This window comes from Salminus brasiliensis, chromosome 21, assembly GCF_030463535.1.
Source record: "Salminus brasiliensis chromosome 21, fSalBra1.hap2, whole genome shotgun sequence".
Taxonomy (NCBI): domain Eukaryota; kingdom Metazoa; phylum Chordata; class Actinopteri; order Characiformes; family Bryconidae; genus Salminus; species Salminus brasiliensis.
The window spans coordinates 25,550,536-25,566,248 of NC_132898.1; the positions used below are offsets into that span (position 1 = coordinate 25,550,536).

At 41.2% G+C, this 15,713-nt stretch overlaps 1 protein-coding gene across 1 annotated transcript; it reads right to left on the minus strand.

Moving 5' to 3' along the window:
• Positions 1–1,743: 1,743 nt before the first annotated feature.
• On the minus strand, positions 1,744–14,433 carry zbtb40 (zinc finger and BTB domain containing 40). Its single transcript, XM_072665978.1, has 15 exons — positions 13,815–14,433; positions 12,675–12,796; positions 11,406–11,589; positions 10,609–10,754; positions 9,780–9,942; positions 9,306–9,424; positions 8,190–8,367; positions 7,690–8,037; positions 6,862–7,068; positions 6,612–6,776; positions 5,299–5,513; positions 4,454–4,613; positions 3,381–3,425; positions 3,021–3,232; positions 1,744–2,680 (listed from the first exon to the last, which is right to left on the minus strand). The coding sequence occupies exons 1-15, from the start codon at positions 14,431–14,433 to the stop codon at positions 2,480–2,482; spliced, it is 3,084 nt and encodes a 1,027-aa protein (XP_072522079.1). The 3' UTR covers positions 1,744–2,479.
• Positions 14,434–15,713: the final 1,280 nt, after the last annotated feature.

Genomic DNA, 15,713 nt, shown 5'->3' on the forward strand with positions numbered 1-15,713 from the left:
TATTTGGGACAGCTGTTGTAGTGGACTAACTGCTAGCTCTGCTGTGTCTGAGACTCACTGTACTGGGCTGAGTGATGACTCTCAAGAGGGGTATCCAGTTAGTGGTGGTCCTCCATGAGGCGTGTAAGTTTTACACATTATTCAGATATGTGATCATCTGTGAGTTTAAGTCAGACGAAAAAAACGCCATCTAGCGGTTGAATGAAGATGCATGCTGTGATCTTGCGAAGCCGCAGTAACTTGCAAACCATGGATCATATGATCTGAGCAGCTCTCAGGATTGGCCTTAATTTTTGGCCAATTATCAGTCCAAACATCCGATCGGCCAATACATAGACAAGTAATCCTTCCATTTCTAATATCATCGCTGTCACGCAAAAGGCTCCTATCTCCAAAATGGCAACTTGACAGGAAAGCTTGGAATGGAAACTTGAAAAGCCTAACTTTGGACGCAGATGTGATTTTTTTTAGTATATTTTTCATCTCAAAATGTATGTAATGTCTTTAAACTTTAAAATAGCAGTGATCCAGGAGTGATTGTGTTTATCCAGTTTATGAACGAACAGTGGTGAGAGCATAAATTCAGGTCATCCAATGCAGGTTACTCTATTCAAAACGCACCTGACTCTTTTAAATGATCAACCCACCTGCAACATTAACTTTAAGATTAGGTCAAAGTGCACTCACTATCATCCAGTAAATAATTATTTACCTAAACCAGGTTGAAAATAATTTTTGACCTGTTCACAAAACTCCTAAAAGAATACAGTATAAGGAGAATCACCCATTCATGGAACATGAAAACAAAGGTGCTAGTGAGTCTTGGGTCAGTGCTCACCAGAAATGGGTGGCAGAAATGCTTCTTTATCTTATGGACAAAAGTATTGGGACAACTGCTCATTCATTGCTTCTACTGAAATCAAGGGTATTAAAAACAGTCTATCCTGCTTTTAAATTGTTAACAGTCTCTACTGCTAGATTTTGCTACACTACTTGATTTTGGAGAAGCATTGCTGTGAAGGTTTGACTGCATTCAGCGACAAGAGCGTTAGTGAGGTCAGGAAGTTGGATGATCAGCACCACACCTCAACCCTAACTCCCCAACTTATCCCAAAAGTATCCCCATCATTCCAGAGAACCAGCATTAGGTATGGTGCCAATATGTTCATTTTTACCTTCTCCAGAGAGTCACATTATATTGGCAATACTTCTCTACAGGGAATTAGACAAGCTGTGTGTGTGCATTTGCACATCTGTGACAGCAATAGGTGCAGCTTAAAATAGCTGAGTGTATTCATTAGAAGGAAGGGGTGTCCACAAACATTTGGATGTAGTTTATTTTAAAAGCAGAGGAAAAACAATATGCTTTTAGGCTACAGTCAATAAACTTAAATGGAGCTCAGATGATATTAACAGCAGGTTATGTAAAGGAATATTTATTTTAAAATATCACATAAACGTCCCCTTTTTTCTTATAGTTCTTATGATTGAGACACCAATCTCCCTGTTACAGTCAGTGGAGCATCAGCATGCTTCTGAAGCTGCTATTTTAAGGTACAAATGCCACATAATGCTGCTTTAACTGAAGGTACTTACTGTACTGCATCATTGCTATCTGTTTTTATTATTATCTTTAAATATACTTAGTCATAACAAGAGTCTACAGAGAAATAGCGAAGTAGACAAATAAGGGTAATAAGGTATTACCCTTATTTGTCTACTTCGCTATTTCTCTGTAGACTCTTGTTATGACTAAGTATCTCTCACAAAGCAGACTTCATATTTTCCAATTAGATTTCTGAAATAAACACATATCAGTGTTCCTCTGTAGATGCATCTTTTCATCAGTAAAAGCAGAAAAATGCAGTTAGTTACATGATGATTCCATAAACAGCATAAAATAAGACAAAAATAAGCTATGTTACCAAAAAACATTTATTCTATTATGGAGATGAAGGCCTGCATTCAGTGTTAATTTCACTGCTGTCTATTCACTACAAAAATGACATCTTTGTAGGTTTGAGCATCTCAATTATCTTAAATGTAAGCAATAATGTCAATGCCATTCAATCTAATATTTCTAATAATCAGATGTGTGTGCTCAGACCATTACTAGACATTTGTACATACGTAATGTGCTCTTATCAAATAAAATGATCTAACCCAGCCCTCCTAGATAATCTATATTTTGGCTCCAATCTTAATATTTTTACAATAGTATCACAGTGAGAAATATCAGCCGTATTGCTTACGTTTAAGATGCTGTCATTTGCTCCAAGAGCATCTTTTGTAGTGTTTGATGACGATATTCAATCATTTGAACATGATTTTTTATGCATGATCTCACAGCCTATGAATACGCCAGCTGAAGTCGAGCTGATGCAGAGAATGAAACACAGGTTGTGGATTTGGTTTCTGATGTTTTTTTGTGTCAGATATGTGAAGGCAAACTAAACAGATGTGGCGTGTGAACACAACCCTACGGATTCTCCTCGCAAATCAGTGTGACTCTGCCCGACAGCAGGTCCTCCATATTGACGGCTACGATCTCTGAGCCAGCTGCTGACTCGCCTCCATCACTCAGGGCAACAAACACCTGCTGAGAGCAGTCCACCTGCGATTGGTCCAGCTCGGCCATCTGCTCCGCCTCTGGGGCTGAGGTGTCTTGTGTGTGGATCACCTGATTGGATAAGAAGAGCATTAATAACATGTCAAGAACTGCAGAAGTCAACCAGATGATTATTTGCCATCGACCATAGGTACTGGCCTCAAACACACTAACCAGTCCATTTCTAAATGATATATAATGTATATAACATAATATATAAACATATGTTCATAAATTCTCGTCAAAAAGTAATGCTTTATAAACACAGTATTATAAGGAAATGCATGTGCTATTAAGCCTCTACAACACAGATACATAGGCAATACACTTAATAACCTTAATAGACTGAATACCATGAACTTTAGCTTAGTACTAAAGCAACTAAAGCAACAATGGCAGGTCCAGACATTACCATCTGGGTGGGCTCTTCCTCCTGGATGACCTGCACGTGGGTGGTGAGGAAATGGTGCTGAAACTCTGCCTCTGTTGGGAAGGTCAGGGAGCAGACCACGCAGCCAAACACGGACCCCTGCTGGCTCACATGCTCGCTGGACACATGCTGCTGCAACTCCTCCTCACTGCTCGCTGCACACGCACAGTACACACACCTCCACAGTGAGCCTTCTGGGAGTGAGATGTGAATAGAAGAGATACTGAAGCTTCAATAATACTGTCAGACACCTTAAAATGAACAGTACAGCAGCTAACATTATAATCGCCAGCCATAATTATATTTATCTTTCGCCTAAAACAAACTCACTCAATTACTCACCTGCCTGTGCCTCCTTTTCATCCAACCCTTCAGCAGAGCGAGTTTCTTTAAGGAAAAATAAAGAGCATTTAACAAACGGAAATGCTGTAAAACTGTAAATATTGGAATTACACATCATACGTCTGAATGTTTGTGGACACCCCTTTTAATGAATGCACACGCACACACAGCTTGTCTGGTCCCCGTATAAAAGTACTGCCAGTAGAATAAGACATTCTGGAGCGGATAAACATATTGGCATCATGCTGCCTAATGCCAGGCTGTGCTAGAGGGATATAAAGCACATCAGCATTGAGCTGTGGAGCACTATAACTGTATTCTCTGGAAAGATGGTTGGTGCTCCATCCAATACTTTTGGGATGAGCTGGGGAGATGAGGCTGAGGTGAGGTGCTGATCATCCAGCAGCTCACTAACTCTCTTGTCGCTGAATGCAATCAAATCCTCACAGCAATGCACCTCTCACAGAATATAATAGAAAGCCCTTAAAGCCGGATGAATTCTTTTTAATGCCCTTGATTTTGGAAGAAACAATGAATGAGTAGGTGTCCCAATACTTTTGTCCATATAGCGTAACAGACATGTTACAAAGGGGAGGAGGCATGTTCACTGGTCGAAATGCAAATAGATGGTTATGAATACACTGCTTTGTGTTGTTTTATGATAGCTTTGAGACAATTCTGGCCTAGAATGGTGGAGGGATCCATGCAGGGCACTGTGAGGCAAAATAGTCCCCAAAGAAAACTTATTTCTTTCAGATCTGCCACAATTTTAACCATTGTATATCTACGAAAATGGCTATATTTGTGTTGCAGTCATGGCGATGACCGTTTCCACTGATCACCACTGTAAAGAAATGTGAGTCCGCCAGTTTTTGTGAGCACACGTGCCCCTAACGATAAGCAGTCATTGCTCCGGCAAGGGTGAAGGGCCTTGCTCAAGGGCCCAACAGTGGCAGCTTGCCGAGGCCAGGTATCAAAGCCACAACCCTGTCATCAATAGCCCGGTGCGCTAACCTCTGAGCCACCACTGTCCCAGCACGAACGCAGTCCCCTACTACCAGAATCTTCCTCACCTGGGTGTTTAGTTATGTGGTGCTTGAACAGACTGCTCCTGTTGCAGAAAGCCTTGTCGCAGATTTTACAGCGCAGTGGGTGTGAGAGCGATCTGCTGCCCTCCGTTGTGACCACGTCTGGGTGGGTGGTGCGATTGTGGTACCATAAACCTGAGAGAGTCTGTTACACATAGTTCAAATACGTTATTGACTATTCTTAGCTGACATATCTGAATTTTGCTTCTTTAACTTTGTGCTATATCTAACAGGCTAACAGAGCTGTGTCCTGACTGACCAACTGACTACTGATTCCTTTACCTGAAGCTCTCTTTGTGAGTACCTGTGCTCCACCTCTCTTGAACACTAAATTGGCTGATGGAGCTGATATGAGTTTAACACAGCAGTGAAATGCAGGTGTTGTAGCAAACACCAATGAAAGAAACTACTACCTACTAGTGAACGCTACTGCTAACCTCAGTCAATGCTGTGGGTACAGTAAAACAAAATTCTTAGAGAGAATATAAGTGTATATCTGTGCTAGGCTAAAAGCTAGCCCTAGCCAACCAGAGGAAGCACCACTACACTATACAGAAAGAACAAAGGAATTGCAATGTGCGAAAAACAAAGCTAAGCTATGCAATGTTATTCTATGCTATGCTATGCTAAGTGTCTCAGGTGAGCCACTGAGGTAACGTAAACCAGCGAATCAGAGTCAAGCTCTTTAAATTATTCCTAAGCCCACCACAAAAGGAAAAACATTCCAATGCTAAAATAACAGGGTGGTAAATAGGCTTGTAAAACCACAACCAGCCATTTTCCCCAATACAAAGTCACTTTTTGAATATGTGGATATCATATCCACCGACCTGATAGGATTTGTGGCAGCTCTTGCAGCTGTAGGGCTTGCTGCCATCATGGACGCTCATGTGCTTCTCCAGCTGAGCTGCAGTGCTCAGGATCCGGCTGCATTCAGGGCATTGGTGAAGCTCTTTAGGATGAACTTCCTGGATGTGCTCACGGAGTTCGTCCAGCGAACCGAAGCTCACGCGGCATTTCTGGCAGTCGTGGGGTTCTGCAACGTCTGTCAGAGAGACAAACATGAATAGACATTACAGTCAGGACTAGGATTTAACCCTGGGACCACTGCTTCAATGTGGCTACTAAGGTTATGGATGGGTTGTTCATACATTTCTGCATTTTCATCACAGTCTAGCTGTGAAAATGTCTACATCTCTGATACCAAGAAAGAAACTAAATCAAACCTTTAAAGAAATCAAAAACCAAAAGGGTCATCACTATGATTTTTTAGTTACGTTTTAGCCACAGGTCTCTTATAGACACTATACACAAAGGGTACAATTTTGCCATGGTAAATCCACAACTTTTCAGATTTATTATTTATTTTGGAAAACATAATAAAGTAACATTAATTTTTTATTTGAAATTGCTAGATGAGCATGTTGCATTAATAACAAACACTCCGGGTCATTGTGTCCAAAGATGCTCCAAGCCTTGCCGTAGTTCTAGACCAGTGATTGTTTTTAGCTCGTTCTCGACCCAGTTACACAGATTTCTCCTCTCCAACATCCAGATACAATTTTTTTTAGACCAATTTTCCTGCCCAATTTTTGATAGCCAATTAACAAATCCACTCATTAGTACTCTCCACACATTTGGAAGGTGAGAACTGAAACAAGCTGCCGACATTTGTGCAACCAGTCACCACATTTTTTCAAATTGCAGCCAATGCAGTGTCACAAGGCAACCAGCGCACTCAGGGGAAAGCAGTGCAGACGCCCATGCTGGGCAGCATTACACTGACGTGATGTGGGAAAAGAGAGCCGGCTATTACCCCAGCGTTGTGCTCTCTCTGGCTGCTGATGGCAGGCAGGATGACCAGGAATTCTAATCAGGGATCCTCGGGTCATAGTGGTAGCTCCTACATCCGGATACCATTCCATTTTTCACTAGAGAGACGTGGACCAGCTCATCCCTACTTGATAACCTGGCAATGTTCAAAATCAGATCCATACCTAGAGCCCTTCAAACTTTTCATCTAGACTTTTCTTCTGCCAGGTGATAGAACTATCTTCCACACTACATGCTGTGAACATAAAAGAATGTAATGTCCACAATCCTCATGACTGTTGTATGTATGTGAGTTGCTGGATGTACTCACTGTGGAAGGACTGCAGGTGGACAGAGAGTCCATTGGCTTGTCTGAAGCCTTTCCCACACTCCCTGCATACGTATGGCTTGTCACCGGTGTGTGTTCGGACGTGCCGCGTCAGCTCGATGGACTGCGCAAACGTAGACGAGCAGTACTGACATGAGTACATCTTACCTGAAAGAGAGACAAAGAGCAGTTCAGGCCGAGACCCAGGCCCAGCAGCGTACCAGAACATCCTCTCCAGTGTGGAGTGTCATACCCTCTGCATGTTTCTTCTTGGTGTGATAGGACAGAGCGGCAGCCACAGCGAAGCTCATGTCGCAGTGTTTACACTGGTAGGGCTTCTCCCCTGTGTGCAGCCGCATGTGGTTCTTGAGTGAAGAATTGGCCGCAAATTTGGCGCCACATTCCTCACACGCGTACGGTCGTTCCTCCAAATGCTCTGTACGTCTGTGGTACAACAAACCTGCAACACAAGATCGAATCCTTCAGAAAAATCGAACTTTCCTCTGAATTATCATTTTGAATAATGAGAGTTCAGTACATGGAAGTGTCAAACCATGAACCACAGACACTGTTGTGCGGCCTCTAACAGAACATCCAGCAGAACCAAAACAGAGCTGGAAGACGGGTCAATGACAAAACCCCAAAACATAACATACATAACAGTCTTGGCTCATTATAATTATACTCCCGAAATTTACATAAACCCTGCCCACAAAAGAAAGCCTGTGTTGGTGACTTTGGCAGAATATGGTGGTGTTGATACTGGAGAGCAGCTCATCACCTCCAGACTCTGCTAGTTATGGGAATAGGGGTTGCTACAAAAACCAAGCCCTGTGACCTTGGCTTCTCCTGTGCAGTAACAGTACATCGTGCTGAGAGGACACAACCTAGAGGTAATAATATGCTAATAATATGTGGGTACTGTGAGCTGTTGCTGGTGCTGTAAACCAGCCAATCAGAGAAGTTTATAAGGTTTAAGTTTATTCAAAAATTGCATTATTGAGCACCTTCAAAGCATTTATATCAGCCAGTGGTCAGTATATCAGCCAACCATACAGTGGTCAGACCAACAGCCACTCACCTGAAGGGTGTTTAAAGGTTTTGCTGCAGAGCTCGCAGGCTACGGGCTGCGTTTTCTTCTTCTTGGCTGGGGGAGCGCCGTGGGCCTGGCTGCAGTGCTGTTGCAGAGCGGTCAGGGAAGGAAAAACCAGGGTACAGTCGGTGCAGCGCTGGACCTTACCCGGAGAGAGCGCACACCGCTTCCTGTGTCTCATCAGACGACACTTAAAGTCAAAGCTTTTGTTGCACCACTGGCAGCTGTAGGAAACAACCACACCTTTTCTCCGCAAAGCAGTCCGCCTGCGCTCTCCTTCCTCCTCCTCCTCCTTTTCTTCTTCTGAGCCTACAACCTGAGAAGGTGTGACGAGCTCTGTTTAAAATTGTAGAACAGAAGACAGATTACATGTAGCTTTTCAGTATGTGCTTAAAAGTGAACAGTCAATTCACTGGTCTAGTGGACTAAGTGGATAATGCAACTACAATTGTAACATTGTAATGCAATGTGTGTCGCTACACCCTCACCTGCTTTGTTGAGCTTGAGCTCCTCAGTCAGAGGGGAGAGCTGGGGGAAGCTTTGTTGACTCATGGTCAGCAGACAGCAAAGCGGGGGGACATGCTGCACGTCTCTGCTCAACACTCTGTCTAGAACCTGCTCCATGGACTCTGCTTCTCCTTCAGTCCTCTGACAGCTCTGCAGAAACTGGAAAATACAGAAGTTAGAAATGTCAACAAATATATTAGCTAAAGATAAAGATAGTGTTCAATTCCAAAACTAAAATACAAAACATTAAATGACAGACCTTTAAAATAAGACCATCCTTATGAATATGTATGATTCTATCTATGATGGATTTATCTGAACTCCAGGGGATGTTCAGTGACTAGTGACCCAGTACTTTTTTTTTATCCATCTCCTGACATCCCCAGATGTCTTTATACAACAATCACTTGAGAAACAATTCACTCAGGTGACCTCCACTAAAATTGACATTACTTTGTAGAAATCCTTTTTTTTTGTAAAGAATACCAAATTATATCAACCAGAATTGTATTAATAAAAGCAATAGAAGAGGAAAACATCCATAGGTGCTATATTATCACTTATAAAGACCAGATATAACACTATTGTAAAACTTTTTGTTAATAAGTTCCAAACATCAGCAATGCAGAAAATATATGTCAACAATATTGCTTAGAGCTTCAAATCTGAATGTAGCCACTTCATATGTTAATGTAGACTGACCAGATGATCATTTATGACCAATAAGAGCTCCTGTTGGTGTTAAATTTTAGTAGTAACATATCTCTGCTGACTGACTGATGGAGAACACGCAGTAAGATCAGGAATCAGAAACATCTGGAGGAATGAATGTGGATCGCTGTTGTGCTTTTTCTGTGTGTTATAACTGCTTACTAATGATTTACTTATGATCTAATAAATAAACATTAATAAACGTATTTTAACCATTCATAAAACTCTATGTACAGGCCATCCAAATGACAAAGTGGTGCTCAAAGATTTGAACTAATTTTGACATTCTCCCTAGACAAGAGAGGATGGTGGGTGGGTGGACTGGGGAGATACTATCACTACACTAAAGACTGAGACTGCTGTACGTGCATTTCACACATACTTACCCCACGGACGTTGTCTTTATCACACTCCGAACAGCCGGCAGCCTTTTCCAGGTCAGTGATTTCACTAAACGTTTGCAAAATCAGATCTCTGTGCTTTAATAAGACGTCCACTTGAGCAGCTAGAAAGAAAAACAGACAACACACTACAGTACTATACCAATCTATGGTATATCTATGGATAAGAAATTTCAGTATTGAGGATTAACTGAGGCTGAGGGGTTACTGGTGCCTTATTGTACAATAACAAAAAAAATACGCCTCAACCATTACATCGATGATGCATGTCATTTACATTGTTTTTACGGCATTAGTATTATATTGTAATTGTTACAGTATCTTATTACTATATAGCTGTACTGTATTTGCATTGCTCCCATTATTGCAATGCAATCCCATTATTGGGGTTTTCATGTGTACTCTCACACACTCAGTCAAACACAGATTCACACAAATTCACACACAGCCATAGCATACCTGCAGTGTTCCTGGGCTCCTCCTGTTGGTCTATAACACTCTCCCCAGTCTCCTGCAGCAGCTCCAGCAGAGAGCTTTCCTCTATCCCTCTCTCACTAAGTGTGCTTAACAGCCTCTTTACCACCTGTTCACGGGTCTTCTCTCCTTTACACTCCAACAGCACCTGCAATGATCAGGTCACCTGAAGGATGCTTACATTACTAATGATGCAATGTACAAATGAGACTGTGCTAATCTGCCCCCATTAAAGGAACAGTTCAGCAAAAATATCAAGCTTGATCACTGCCCCCAGATACAGCTGATCAGCCAATAAGCCATGCTTGGTATCTGAAGCTTGCTTCTGTAGTTTTTCGAATGGGAGATTTTAGGCTATCGCTGCTAACAAACACTATACTTATACTGTCACCAATCTAATCTCGGTGAACCTACACACCTAAAAATGACGCACCAACCGTCTCTCAAAAGATATTCAGATTTTACTTTGTGTGGCACAGGCAAATTGATGGGGTTTAGAACACAGCATGACCTACTTTAATCCTACTTTAAGCTTTTTTTGATAGGTTTATGAAGTAAAACAATTAAGATTTTGGCATGTATTTACCAAGAGGAGATTGGTGACAGTCCATGTCCAGTGTTTGTTAGCAACATTAGCCTAGCATCTACGTTCTACACCGAAGAACCATATGACAAATATTAAACATGTTCTGGCTGATTGACTACATCTGGGCTCAGTGATCAATCATGTTGCCAAACTACTCCTTTAGCCTCCATGCTAAAGTTTCCAAACCTACAGTCTGATACAGAACTGACACACGATACACACACACACCTCTTTTAAAGCTTCCTTTTCGCACTTGTCTGCTGCCTGCATCAACAGCTCAGAGATGTTGTTAACACTGGTGAGGTAGTCAGATAGTTTCAAAGCACATTTGCCTGAATATCCTGAAGACCTCTCAAGCATGGATCCAGATTTGCCTGCGATGGGAAAAAAAACAACTGAGTAAAATAACACAGCAAACATCTGCTTTTGTCTTGTAAGAATTTTAATTATTTTCAATCCCCATTAAATAATATCACGCTACAGTTGGCAGGATGACTGACAGTGAACTGGCTTGGCTTTGAGCTCAAGTACAAGCTCAAGTACACAAACTTTGAGGGTTGGGTTTTACAGATATTTCAGTGCTATACACTGACAAATCAGTCAACCGTTGACAAATTAATTATAGAGAGAAAAAGGTGATTTATGGTATTAAGGGGTTTGTATTTCAATTTGTATGTAATTCCAAATGCATTTTGGCCTAAAACTCTTATTTTTGGAATGAATCTGTAATATTGGCAGGTTGATACTACAGATACTAGTTGATACTGCATCATAATTAATCCATCAGTTAATTAAACAGTACATTTTTCTATATAAATATAGATATATACGTGATAGTTACTCAACTGTAATTATGTAGGCTAACTGCCTATTACACAAATTAACTGACAAAAATAAATAGTCAATTACTGGATTACCCGATTACTAGATTACCGAAACATTCACCCCAGTTCACGCCACTCTTGTAGTGTCTCTGGGCCTCTCCTCCTTTTCACTACACTTTCTACTTTTAAGTATGTATTTACCCTTCAGTTCTGGACCACTCTGGTGCACTATCGTCATATCCAGATCAAGCTGTAGGCTCTTAACCTGTTCCAGCAGTGTGAGGAAAGTCTGAGCTGACATACTACGATCATCCTTCAGTCGCTCCAGCAGGCGCTGGAAAACCACATCCACCCCTTCGTCACCCACAAAGCATTCCAGCATGATCTGGGAAAGGGCAGAAATCAATCATTGAGAAAAATGCTAATGAAGAAAACCTAGTAGCATCAAAATAGCATCGGTGCAAACCAGAGATGTAAGGTAAGGAAGTAGAACTACTTCAGTACAGTACTGGAGTACTGAAATGCTGTATCTGTATCTACTGAAGAATGAATTTTTTCCCACTTCCACTTTTAATTCACTACATATTTGGATGAGTTTAATACTTTTATTCCGTTACATGCTTTATGTGCTGCATCGTTTATAAAAATCAATTATAAAAATGATGTATGAATCACCTCAAACCCACATTATCATCACGCCAGAGCGGTTGATGGCACTGTCGCCAGGTTTGATGAAGCCGCCTCAACATTGAGCAACACTCTGCTGCTGAGGTGAGGACACTAACACTAGAGCTCTGTTCATTGATTTCCAGATGAAGAAGAACCACCAGAAGAAACACTATCTTCACCACCTTCAAATACTCGTATGCGTCCGAATGGCCTGAGATCTTTTAGCTGTAGTTGAGTTTACAGAGTGAAGCTCAGGGGTTTAAGCTGCTCTCCTCACTGGTTTTACAGATGAAACTCTTGTATGTGGCGGGTCGAGTCAGGTCTGCTCAGCTTTCTCTCTTTTGGTCGAGTTTGTTTAGAGAGTGAACTGAAGACTCGTGTTCATGAACTTTGTCTTCTACAGTCCTGTCCTTCTACTACAGCCAGAGGAACTGAGACAGTCCTGAAGTCTGAGCATTTAAAATAATATAAACAATAATATTGAATCTTCTGGCTGATTTCTGTAATTACTACAGAACACAGTACTGTACTTTTACTTTCAGTACTTAAGTAGTACTTTTTAGAATAACCAACTTGCAATACTTAGTTAACCTAGTACAAAACTGTTGAATACTTTAGTACTTCCACTTAAGTCTGGAGCTTAAAGAACACTTTTTTTTTTTTGATAGAGCACTTGTACTTTTACTCAAGTCTGAGTCTCTAGTATTTTATAAATGTCTGGTGCAAACCCTGCTTCTGGAGGATGACCTTCCTGCAGTATTAACTCCAATCCAAACCTAAAGGTGTGCATGTCCTTCTCACCTGTCGGTGCGCAGTGGGGAGCGCGCCCCAGGTGCACAGGGTTTTAATCCACGGCTGGAGCTCCTGCAGAGTCTTCAGGATCTCATCTCGCTTCTGAGAAAGCAGCTCTGCAGTGCCCTCTTCTGGGAAAATAACGTTACACAACACATGTTGGGGTCTGATCAGAACATGACTACAGAATGTGACAGGGAACTGAGATTTTTTAATGAGCAGACACATAGTAGGCAGAAGTACAGTTAGAGATGGCTTTTAGGTATTGATAAGTATGGGTATCGGGCCGATATCTGCAGATAAAGCTGGGGGGGGGTGTCATCTCTCATTTTAGGCTGAAAAATTCAGAACTTAAATCAGACCTGAGCCACGTTCATATATATCAGATGCATATCTGACGTCTGATCATGTGATCATAATGAGAACAGTCCAATCTAAATGATGGTCTCTTTTTTCAAAGGTTGTCTTGCTCTAATGAACAGCTAAGCTCTGTTTGGATTGATGGTTCTTCTGCAGTCAAATGGTTCGTTGATCTGTCATGGTTTTACACAGAACTGTTGCGTTTGCTCAAGAACCCTTGAAGAACCACGTTTGTTCACTCTAAAAACATCTCAATGGGAATTGAGCAGTGAGTAGAAATGGTATACATGGTATTTAAAGACATTTTGATGATATACGATATTTATTGTAATATTTAGCCTCACTAACAGCATTTATCAGTAGCAGCATATTCTTGAAAACTGCTGTTTAAACACTATCTCATTTATTCAAAATGTGCTGCACAATATACTCAGAAAAAGCATATTGTGCATCATTACTACAACACATATACATCGATTAGAGATAGAAAAATTGATCAGCTATGTATCAGTATCAGCCGATTGTGGGTTGCATATTTTGGCAGAAAACTGGCCCATACACAGCTGACCAATTTTTCCATCTCTAATCAACATTAATGTTGTTACTATGCACAATATGCTACGACATCTCTCTAATTTAGCCAATCCTCAGAGCTGATCAGATGATATTTACTAAGAATTGCAACAGTTATACACCAGGCAGTTCCCTAATTGAACTACCGAGGTTAGGTATGGCTGCAGAATCTAGAGCCAGTGTTGTAACTCATCAGTCTGGTGTAGAAAACTTTACCATCAACTCTGGATGACTCTCCACTGGCTCCATCACATGAAGAACCCTTTGCATTGGCCTTCAGATCATCAGACCCTCGTGCTGGGTCCTTCACACCATCCTCACAAAGCCCAGGGCAGTCAGATGCACCCTGTATTAAAGCAAGTTCTCCTTGGCCTTCAGAAGAACCTAGCTCGGTTGGCTCTTCCCTTCCACATGACGTAGTGTTGCTTTGGAGGTCTGGGTGCTCCTCCTTTGAAAGCTGAGGGCCTTTGGGCTGGGCCTGCTTCATCAGGTTGTTGAGAATGTTCTTGCAGCCGACAGCCACGTCAAACATCTGCAAGCTGTCTGCTGCAGCGATGACCCGAGTGAAGTTGTGTTTGCCTGGCGGCAGCCTGCCCATGTAGACCATGTCCAGCAGTGAGGAGAACTCCTGGGAGGTCATCACAGCTGTGTCGATGGAGATGCTGTCCGAGCTCTCGAGGAGAGACTTGAAGAGCAAGCTGGAAGCAGCCAGGACCACCTTGTGGGCCGGGTGGGGAACGCCTTCCACCAGGATGGTGCAGTCACAGAACTGGCACTCTTTACGCAAGGCTTGCAGCTGCTGCATCAGCTGCCTGCTGTAGTTCGGCAGCTCCATCGGGCACCTGTGCAGGCAGAAAATGTGAGATTTGAAGGCTAATTAGCAGAGGGGGCTTTTTCCATATGAAAGGCCATGCACCATGTCCAAAAGTATCCAGACAACCCTTGAAATAAGCAAATTCATGGACTTTAAAGTGCACTCATTGCTGATACACACATTGAGAGCACTCGCACCTATGCTTAGTTCATCATGCCAAACACTAAGTGTGGGCTACAGTGGTATAAAGCCCCCAGAATTGGGCTGTGAAGCAATGGGACTGTGATGGAGGTCATCTGAGAAGAGCTTGGATCATTCATCGTCAATACCCAACCTCTTTAATGCTCTCGTTGGGCTGAATGCAATCAAATTCAGTACTAATTAGTGTGAATTCCACATTAACAAACAAACACTTTATATATCATTTCAACAAGGCAAAAACACTGTCCCCATTTTTTTTATGATGAATGAACCAATAGAAATGCTCCAAAATGACGTAACCTCCTGTAAAGTTCATTAAAAGTTGAAAACTACAAAAAATGTTTATGTATCTACAAATATGAAAATATATTTATTTTAAAAACTAGAAAATAAAGTTGATTTGCATGATGTGGACCCTTTAATGTTCTCCATGTAAACTCTAAGGACATGACCCCAAACCAACAAAACGTTAAAAGAAAGTCCTCGGCGGCTGACAGTCTGTAGAATTAACAAGATACACTTGCAAACATCATATTTTGTCAAACAAAATTATATATGAAAATCCATAATTAATATACCTTTGTACTGCTATCTTGTGATCAGGACTTTTCATGTGACCTCAGGATAACATGTTAATTGGTCAAAATAACAACAGTTGCTTTTATTAAATACATATTTTCTCTATATCACAACATGATAACTTGTTTTGTCGTGATAACAAATGCTACTTTATTGAAGATAAAGGTTTTCTCATGATCTAAAGATTGTTTTGTCGAGATCAAAAGATCCACATCAAAAATAACTTTCATAATAATTCACTTAAAAATACTTAATTTACCAACATCATAACATTATAGATTATTAAAAAAAATGCAGAAACATTATTCACATCTACTTTACTTTTACTGTGGTTCAGGATTCAGACATTTAAGCTGAAAATATGATAATTAATTTAAAGTCAGTTAAATCATTCAGGTTCATGTTTATTTAGCTAATTAACACAGAATGAGCTCATCCTCATATACTCTCATATTCACCCATTTAATAGAAAGCTCTGCACAGCTGCTGTTAAGCAGTAAAGCAGCCTATAAACAGCAGCG